Source organism: Nansenia antarctica (assembly GCF_963989245.1).
Source record: "Nansenia antarctica genome assembly, chromosome: 1".
In the NCBI taxonomy this organism is placed as follows: Eukaryota; Metazoa; Chordata; class Actinopteri; order Argentiniformes; family Microstomatidae; genus Nansenia; species Nansenia antarctica.
The window spans coordinates 64,864,331-64,875,010 of NC_137674.1; the positions used below are offsets into that span (position 1 = coordinate 64,864,331).

The 10,680-nt window shown below is 44.0% G+C and overlaps 1 protein-coding gene across 1 annotated transcript in view; it reads right to left on the reverse strand.

Moving 5' to 3' along the window:
• syne1a (spectrin repeat containing, nuclear envelope 1a) overlaps positions 1–9,346 on the reverse strand; it is a gene marked incomplete at its 5' end in the record, with an annotated part of 196,473 nt that extends 187,127 nt beyond the window's left edge. Inside the window, 1 exon segment of the mRNA XM_080536159.1 lies at positions 9,277–9,346. Coding sequence (XP_080392285.1) covers positions 9,277–9,346 — 70 coding nt within the window.
• Between the last annotated feature and the right edge of the window lie 1,334 nt (positions 9,347–10,680).

The window sequence follows — 10,680 nt, forward strand, 5'->3', positions numbered from 1 at the left end:
TTTCAAAACACTGCCAATCAAAATGCCTCACCCATGGACAAATCGGCCAATACACGTGCCATCTGGCCAAACACCTCATTGCTTAATTGTCAACTCATTGATCAGGATGTAAGCACTATAGAAAAAAAGACCACAGGTGAAAAAGACAACCTTTTTACAACAACAATGGAAGCCAACATAGCAGCGAGAGGAAGAGGTAGAGGGAGGGAGAGAGTAAGAGGTAGGGGGTAGAGGGAGGGTGAGAGGTAGGGGGTAGAGGGAGGGTGAGAGTGAGAGGTAGGGGTAGAGGGAGGGTGAGAGTGAGAGTGAGAGATAGGGGTACAGGGAGGGTGAGAGTGAGAGGTATGGGATAGAGGGAGGGTGAGAGTGAGAGTGAGAGATAGGGGTACAGGGAGGGTGAGAGTGAGAGGTAGGGTGAGAGGGAGGGTGAGAGTGAGAGGTAGGGGTAGGTAGAGGGAGGGTGAGAGTGAGAGGTAGGGGGAGAGGAAGGGTGAGAGTGAGGGGTAGGGGTAGAGGGAGGGTGTGAGTGAGAGGTAGGGGTAGAGGGAGGGTGTGAGTGAGAGGTAGGGGTAGAGGGAGGGTGTGAGTGAGAGGTAGGGGAAGAGGGAGGGAGGGTGAGAGTGAGAGGTAGGGGGTAGAGCTGGAAGGGGAGGGGAAGGATGAGGACAAAGAAGAGGACAAGGAAGAAGACAACTCTGATGAAATCCGGGCAACGTTAGTTGACCATGTTACAAACCATGGGTTGACAATGAGAGAGGCTGGACTTGAGCAGATTTACTGTGCCTCTGTCATCCGGACATTTAGACTTGAGCATAAAATATGTAACCAAATTTAAATTCATTCTACATAATTCAGGACTCCACAAATCATACTGGAAACATCAGTTGTTGTGTGACATATGTAATGTGGCTCCTGTGTCATACACTCTATAACTATACAAGAATCCTGCTAAATTTACTGTGGAAAACCAAAACTTCTTTAGGCTACACTGACCAATCACTATATTTTTCTTAAGGATAGAGAGACAAAGACATAATGGTGCGAATGTTCAATGAGGCATAGGAAGCAGCAATAATCAACTTGATTTTGACAAATAATGCAATTAGACTCCGAGAGATTCAAAGCCACATCATAAGGGACAACACCATTTTCAGCAACATCTGGCAAGTCAGCCTGTCCACATTGGCCGGTATTCTCCATCGAAACCAAGTGCACATGAAGCAGCTTTACTGGGTGCCTTGAGAGAAATTCTGAAAGAATCATATCTGAGACATGAATATGTGGATGTAAGTACAAGATTAACTACAGTACACTACACAGAGTACAGCATTTCTTCCCAGTGTACTTGCCTACACTACATTCTCCTGCAGGCAATGGAAGAGGCATGTGATGATATTGATATGGGTGCTGCTATCTAAGGCTGGATACAACACTCAAGGCACTTCTTCCCTCGATGTCTAGCCAGAGAAGATATTGCCTGTGATGTTGATGAGGTGCTGTGGCCAGACCCAGCTAGGCAGCGAGATGCAGCCTAAGTATTTTTCTTTAATCTTGAAAAATGAAAAAATCTGTAGGCCTATATTTTTTCCTCACAGTTTTCTTTTCTGTTTACTGTATTTGATAGAGAGCCTATTCCTTGGTCACACAACTTTACAGTAATGTATAATATATGTGCTGTGCATATGATGCACTGATTTGTTGTGGAGATTAAAGATACAAAAGAAATACAAATAATATATATAATTGATATAAACAAAACAAAAAAAGGTTTTGTTTCAACATACATTTTCTGCACATATTTTTGTAGACTTCAACAATCTCTCTTTGTAGAATTCTCTACATACATAACTACTTTATGATGACAAAGCCCACCAAAGATGAAAGTGCTTTTGTCTGAGCATAACAGTGTAGTTGGTTGGACAAAAATGTGGTAATATGAATGAAGTGTGTGGCATTTGGTACAAAAGTTTGATTTTGATAAGTGTTTATGTAGTTTTGAATGCAGTACTTCATTTTGCAGGATGAGGTGTTTTGCACTTTGGGTGTGTGGTTTTGGGAAGATGAGTCCTGTTTTTAAAAATGTGTGTTAGCAATTGTAAAAAAAAAAAAAAAAACTGAAATAGACCCAGTCACGAACAACAGAAATGGTGTGCCCTTCTGAAAATCACAGCCTAATTCCGAGTCAGAAGGGCACACCCACACACACACAAGGACGGAATGTTTGAGCGGAGCGGCAACAAACGATCTGCTGCCTCTGAGCCGCCCGGGGCAGAGCTGGAGGGCCACATCCACTCACATCTGGCAACATGCTTTTCTCTCTGTTTACCTGACCTAAGAGGTCAGTGCATGAGTCGATGACCTTTAACCCCAAACCTTCACATGCCAGACGGGGGTGCCACAAGGCCCGATGAAATCCCATGAACCTCCACTGTCCAATCACATTGTGAGAGGTTACAGAATGATAAAGGGAGAGACGTATCTGTGTGTGGTAGATAAGACTATGAGAAAAATAGAGAGAGAGAGAGGAAAAAGAGAGAGAAGTAAAGCGAGAGAAAGAGAGAGAGATATTGTAGATAGAGAGAGAAAAGAGAGAGAGAGACAGAGAAAGAATAGAGAGATAGAAAAGTCTTTAGGCAAAGGGCTGGATAATAGTTAATGTCAGGGTCATTGGCCGCTGGTGTCAAGGTCTGTTATGACCGTTGTTCTGTGTGTCCATCAAACTCACTATCAGGTCTTCCAGTCTGACAGAAAGCATCTTTCAATTGAAGTGCTGGGGAACCTATTCTTATGTGTGATCAGAGATATCCCTGGAGTGGCACATGGTATAGATGATAGGCATAGATATATACTATTTGACAGTATTGTAAAAGCTTTGAAATTCACTGCTTTGGTTTCTTATTGATCAAGACATAATGTATTGAGGGAATGTGAAAGAATATATTGCTCTTTCTACCAGCATTTACTTTTACATATAATATGGATTCTTATCAAATATTGCTTTATCAAAGAGTAAGGAGTCTGCCTAGAAAATGTCCATCAAAATCACAAGGGAGGTGAAATCTGGCAGTAAGGCTTACTGTAAATGCCAAGATGGGTGCGCTGTTCTTTTCCCAGAAAAATAAATCCATACAATCTGACTTTTAGTCAATTTGTTCTTCCCTGCTTGTTGGATCTCTCTCATTACCAAAAAAACAAATAGTTTAGTTTCTCAGCCAAGGATTAATGTCGAAACACACTTGACCTTCTCGAAGGTGTTTGCATTAGGGGACGGTTATGTTTGACTGACAGCCGTGCAGCGGTCACACCCCCTGTATTGTTTGGGGTCACTGCCCTAATCTTGTGATGTGTCACTCACTCTTTCTGATTGGCAGACTAATATATATTAGGATCTGATAGGTAAGGTGAGCACACACACACACACACACACACACACACACACACACACCATCAAAGATATTGGTCCGGTACAGAAACAGACCCAGCCACAGCCAAACCCACAGGGCAAAAGAGGCCCGTGCTGGCTGTCATGTGATCGCTGCCATGGCAACGGGTCATAAACACAATCTGGGATGCCTTGTGGACGAGGAGTAGCAGCACACAACATGACTCACCCCCAAGTCCCCATACACCCCACAGCCCCACCATCTCACTTCTATGGCTGGAGTAATGACTACCTCCTAATGTGCTCTGGACCTCCAAACGCTTTAAGCAAATCACACTAGCTAAAAACTGCTGACTTCTCCAATGGTGGGGTGAATAGAAACATGCATTGCTGCTATTTTTACATCCCCTGTGTGTGTGTGTGTGTGTGTGTGTGTGTGTGTGTGTGTGTGTGTGTGTGTGTGTGTGTGTGTGTGTGTGTGTGTGTGTCTGTGAGCAGTGACCAGAGCCAGGGACGATGAATGAGGATGTCAGATGCACAGAGGAGGTTGGACCAGCTCAAGGTGACCGTCTGCGTGCGTCCCTTTTTGGCGATGGCGGGACCGCGATGTCGCCCCTGGCAACAGGATGTTACCGTGGCGGCGTGCCAACCTGTGGCATGGCGCGCCACCCTCCCAGGTGCCATCAGGAGGATGAAATGAAAAAGATTAGCATCTCATGTGTCTTTGTCTCTCTTTCTTTCTTTCTTTCTTTCTTTCTTTTTTTCCTCTCTCTCTCTCTTTCTTGAGTCTCTCTTGATCTAACTTCTGGCTTTCTTTTCTGTGGCACTCTCCCTTACTCCCTACTCTCTCTTCCATCTCTCATTCCCTCTCTCGCGTCCCATTGTTTTTCAGTAGCCAGCAAATCACTGATGTCTTCCAGATGTGTCTACTTCAGCATCCCTCCCCCTGTCCCTCTTCCTTCTCCTCCTTTTCCTCCTCCTCTTTTATCATCCATGTCTAGAAAAGCAGTAGGAGCTCGTAAAAAGGGGACTACATTCCAGCGTTGTCTTAGTTGCACGCTGGTTTGGCACTGACCTATGAGTGAAGTGCGTCAGGCACACTCAAATAACAGTGGGACAGACGACACTAGTCCAAGCATCCAACCTACAGAAACTCATAACACTGCTTGTAGGAAAAAAGCACCAAAGACTTACTCCTCACAAATTGTAGTTTACATTATGCCCAATTTGATTTTATAGTTACATTTCACTTAGCCCCAGGATTTCATTTTACTCATTATTTATACACCTAAGATATAAAGCATCATGTAACCCTCTCTATATCATATTGATTACATACCGGAACACACACACTGTATGCAAAACAGGATTACACAGAGCACATGGACACATGGAGCTCAGACACGCATTCTAAAACGGCCCACTTACTGTAGCGTACATCTACCTGCTAGCCAAGCAGAAGGCAGATACAGATACAGCACCGCAGGTGTGGACTCTCTACCTCCACCGCCCACGACGAGGGAAACAGATGAAGAATGAACAACACAACAATAGTGGAATCTCTTTCCTCGTTAATGAGAAACAATAAATGCCCAAATTCCACGGCATATGGAGGAGTTCAGGCTGGGAGGCGTTCAAAGCGGCCTGGCGGTCCTCTGCCATATGGTGTCACTAATTGCTGTTTTTCACTGCCACAACATTCAGGTACAAAAATAGAGAGGGAAGAGAGGGGGGGGGACTGCACCAAAACTAGGACGCAAGTTTGTGTTTGGATTAATAGCGAGGAAAAGCAAGGAATAGTAAGGAGCATTTTGTGTTATCAAGTCATTATGGGGAGGATTTCATTTTGATTCAAGAGTGAAGAATGTCCTCTTTTGACAGAGAGGAAGAGAGAGAGGTAATCAGATCTTGTGGGACAGAAACTACAGGAAAACACAGGTAATGAGTACACTAGATGAAGGCCAATTTTCACCTGAACACAAGAATGCAACTGATCTGAGGACACTTATTACATTACACTGACTAGATCTACGCAGTGGTATTTGGGATTGTAACAAGGACATTACTTATAGAACAAGGAAAGCATTGGTCTAGTTGAAAGAGGTTCACATGGCAAAAAATATATAATTTTAAATTGGAATTACCAAATTACATATTTGTTTTCTTACCATAAAAGAAGTCTATGGACAAGGACAATCCATACTTTGGTTATTTATCTAGCTACAGTGAACAACCTCTAACTGAAAGCATACTGACCAAAAATTGCCCCTGGATTTCATACATTTCAATCATCTCTAAGTAAGTTCAAACAAGTTATAGAGCTCCACTACCATCTAGTTTTAGTCTCTCTCAAATTATTTGGCCATGACATTTTTTAAATACTAAATCGGGGAAGACAAATGTTTGGTTAGACAATGCTAGCTATTAGGAGCATTTTGTGCTGTGATTATGGCACTACGACTGCCAATGGCCCCTTCTAGCACTACGACTGCCAATGGCCCCTTCTAGCACTACGACTGCCAATGGCCCCTGGCTGAGCATAGATTACTTTCTCCTGCTAGGACTGGTGGATAGATGATTCACTTACTTAGTCAAATGTATTTGTTGCAAGTTGCTTTGGATAAAAAAAAATAAAAAAAAGTCTATTAGCGGTTGGTGACAGTGCTATCAGATAAACAATATGTGGATTGTAGTCTGTCCTTGTTTATAGATTGTAGTCTGTCCTTGTTTATAGATTGTAGTCTGTCCTTGTTTATAAGGTTCATATTGCTTTTTTTTATAAGGTTTATATTGCTTTCAAGGTAAGGAAAGAAATATATGATTTTATCATTCGGGTGAACTATCCCTTTAGAAAGGCAATAGATAGAGAGAGTAGATTGAAGACAAACACAAATACGTTCTGGACTGCAAACCCAGTCTTCTCCAGATCTACTGACAGAGGGAAATAAACTCTGAAATGCTCTTTGATTCATACTGAAAGTCTCAAAGGTTCAAACATACCTTCATCTCACCTCTCAAAGGAAACAAATGAGAAACAGAGAATATCAAACCAGATGTCATGTCAAAATTAGATATGTTACCTCTCTGTAAATAAGATATCAAAATGAAAACAATTACTCATCAATACACAAGATTACATAGTCAAGATTACATAGTCAAGATTACATAGTCAAGATTACATTACAGTCAGCTGCTCGGAGCGGGAACGAACAACCACAGCGCTTTGATACCTGAGACAAGGAAGAACATCAAAATGAAATCCAATTCATTTGTACACTGCCAGATGACACTAATACATCCATCTGTATAGCTGAGTCATTTGAATTCCATCTAATCATGATCCTCTGACAGGTGAAGCTATCTATAATAGCATCACAGTACGATACGATACAATATAATGCCATATGATATGATATGATGTATGATAGCATGTGATATGTGAGTACTTTATTTACGGCAATCAGGGCAATTCATTTAGTGCTCGGAGAGGGTTACATTGTTGCGTTAAAGTGGAGGCTGAGACATGTAAGGGGATTGAGGTGGTATCTCTACAAAACACTGTATCTGTAAGGGGCAAACTATAGCAACAAGGCCTCTCTTATTTGTAAATGCTCTATGCCTCACGGCACCAACAACTGAACAGTGTGAGTTGTTTGCTGAATGAAAGAAGATAAAGCTTTTACTTAACTGGTGTCATAACACACCGACACAGCCGAAAACCATCTCCTGCACGCCTATTATCAGAACAAGTCGCGCTTCGAGTGAAATTACATTACAGTTCATGTGTTCCCCCATAGGCAGCAATGGACTGCTATGTGATTTATGAACACAGAGACGGACAGCGCTCTTTAAGCACAACTTCTTTATAAATACCTCATTGGTTTCTATTAGATAAGCTGGGAACTCATAAAGGTTTAGAAGTGGAAGATATAAGTCAGTAAAAGTGAGTATTGACCTTCCAGGTGTGGAGACCTACTCCAACCTCTTTAAAACAGCAATTGGATTGAACATCACCATATTTCTCCTAAACAAATGACTCAATTTATTCAGCGTGTGAAGGACTTAATTATCATGAATTAGTTACCTGCAGTAATTTAAGGCACTGTGTGTGTGAATTTGTTTGATTTGCTCTGATGTTAATGTGTCGCTGTGAATATGAATTACCTTAATGGGAAGATAAGAAATCTAAAATCAGAGCCTGAACCGACAGCGCAGAGCCACACAGATTAGCTGAACAGTGATGCAAGAGTGCCATGTGGTGAGGGATGCTGCGACTAGCTCTGTTAAAAACTGCCACCTCTGAAGCCACACAGGGCACAGCCATATTGGATCTCTCCAGCACCAGTGTCACCTGACTCTCCTACTACCTTAATAGGGCCATCAATCTGTTCCTGACACAGAGTTGGGAGTGTTAGGGACCAGCGAACATTCTGCAGCACCGGCTCCAAAGGCGACAGCAGCTCTGAGTCATGAGAGAACACATTAAATAGTGTGTGTGTGTGTGTGTGTGTGTGTGTGTGTGTGTGTGTGTGTGTGTGTGTGCGTGCCTGCGTGTGTGCGTGCGTGCGTGCGTGCGTGCCTGCGTGCGTGTGCATGTGCATGTGCGTGTGCGTGTGCGTGTGCATGTGTATGTGCATGTGTATGTGCATCTGTGTGTCATGATGGTGATGATGCTGTGATGAACAGCAGTGTTTACAGTTCGACAGTACTGATAGAGAGAGTTAGTAAACGTGTACTAATATGAACATGATCATGAATGAGGGAGAAGCGTGGTGGCTATTCATCCACATGGTACGTGTAGTAAGCTGCTAATATCATAGTCCACATGGCCATAATCAGACACTGTCAGCAGCAGTCCATCTGCACAGAGGAGAGATGAGAGGGGAGAATAGCCTTCACCCTGTCAGCTCCTTGGAGGATTATCTTAACCACTGTCTGCCTCTACACACACACACAGGCTGCCAGGGAGGCAGGCAGGCAGGTGGGCAGGCGGGCACACACACACACACACTCACACACACACACATAGGATGGAAACATGCAAACATTGTGGTACATACAATGTAGTGAAATACAGTACACGTACACACACTGGCACAAACACACACACACACACACACACACACACACAGACACACACATACATACAGTACACACACACACACACACAAATTAACCGACAAACAGATATCCCTTCTCTTACACACACACACACACACACACACATACATACAATTCATTCATTCAATAAAGTCCATTCATTCATTCATTCATTCATTCATTCATTTATTCATTCATTCATTCACATACACACACACAATGTCTCCTGGACATTACATATAGGCTGGCATACGCAGAGAATACTACTACTGTACTTTCCCCTGCACTGCAGATGAATCAATGGATGTACTTATGTCACATTAGTTCAGACAGATCAACACACGCACACTCACACACAGACACACACGCACACACGCACGCGCACACACACACACACACGCAGACGTGTAAACACAGACACACAAGCATGCATACATCCTTCATCAGAGACTAAAACTCCATCTAAGTTGACCTTCACCACTCTGCACTAGACATAACCTCATTGACGGCACCCTCCAAATACCTGCCTTGAGATTTAGCAAATTTCTGATTTTACATATTAGATGTTCTTACGATTTTAGCATCTGTGCTGCACAGATGATAAATACTGTATTCAGTAAGTTTACAATGACACGAAAACAATGTTGGAATCTAAGCACAGTAGACAGTACAGTAGCATACCTTTAAATCAATGCACTTATTGCTGTGTCATCCTTCCACCTTGACAGTGGGTCACCTTTAGAAGCACTGCGAAACTGAGCAGGAGAATGAATGAGTAAGCAGGAAGCACGTACCTTGCAGTCTCTGCATCACGTTGGCGATATCCCTGGCCGATCGCCCGTGGTGCCTAGGTGAGGATGCCATACAGCAGCCCTCCTGGGGGTCAGTCAAGTTACACTCTCTCCTGATCAGTCTGTCTCCTCCTCCAGAGGTTTACGGTGCTGATCAGGAACCAGATCTGAGAGTTGCTGCAGTAGACTCAGTCTCCAAACTCACTGGAGGCTATGCAGCCTGATCTGTTTCCATGTTGCTGTATTCCCCTCAACTAGTCATCCCTGTTCTAGCAGTAAGCTGCAACCTCTTACTCTCTCAAGCTCCTCCCCTGTCTGGGGTGTGTGTGTATGCGTATATGTGTGGAAGTGTGCATGTGTGTGTGTTTTTCTCACTCTGCCCCCTCCCTCCCGCTCACTCTCTCTCTCCTGCAGAGAGGCTAGCTTGCTGGTCTGTGTGCACTGCCACCTGGTGTCCAATCAAAGTGAGGCTCTTATGGAGCTGCTTGAGGTGATCGGGCCAATGGCAGACTGGATCTTTTGCCCTACTCGTTGATCTAGGCAGTTGAAGTGTGTGTGTGTGTGTGTGTGTGTGTGTGTGTGTGTGTGTGTGCGTGCGTGTGCGTGTGTGTGTGAGTGAGTGTACATGAGAGAGTGTACTGCATGTGTGTGTGTGTGTGGCTCGACCCTGAGATGGAGAGCTTGTGTGTGCGTGTGTGCGTGCGCGTGTGTGTGTGTGTGTGTCATCCCAGCACGTGGTTGTGTTGTGTTAACTGGTTGTGTTTCTATTCAGTGGATCGATGTTGTTTTAAATGCAGGAGGGAAGTGAGATGCGGCACGAAATGCCTAATCCCATTAGACAGACCCTTTCATCACGGCGGAGATGCTCTCAGGAGTATGAAAGAGACATGACAGGAACAACATAGTGGTCTGCTTGTAGCATGTCGCCAGAGATGGCTGTCTGTCCAGTGGAGCAGGTTACTCACTGGTGTGTGGATGAGAGAGAGAGACAAACTGATTGCGTCATCACTTAGCAACTGTTATCTGTTATGTAGCATAAGGAATCTGACACTGAGCTTCAGTGCAGTGCTCTGTCTTTCAGGAAACAAATGACTGAGATAATCAATCTCGGGGCAGGGTTGCGCGAAGCCCACAGATCAGGTCGCTCAGGTCCACAGCCCACATATCGACTGACCCATACACCGGTCCCACGGCCCACAGATCGACCGGCCCACCGGGAATTGTCCCGGTGCTCCAGATGGCCGGTCCACTACTATTGCTACCAAAAGTATTTCTAGTTTCTTTTGAAGCGTTCCTAATGAAGTGTTGAGAGAATATTCCACTTTGGGCACCCAACTGGTGGGGCCCTCATGACCTCTGACCTCATCACCACTGAGCTACCAAAGTAATGGTGAAAATTGTACCAGG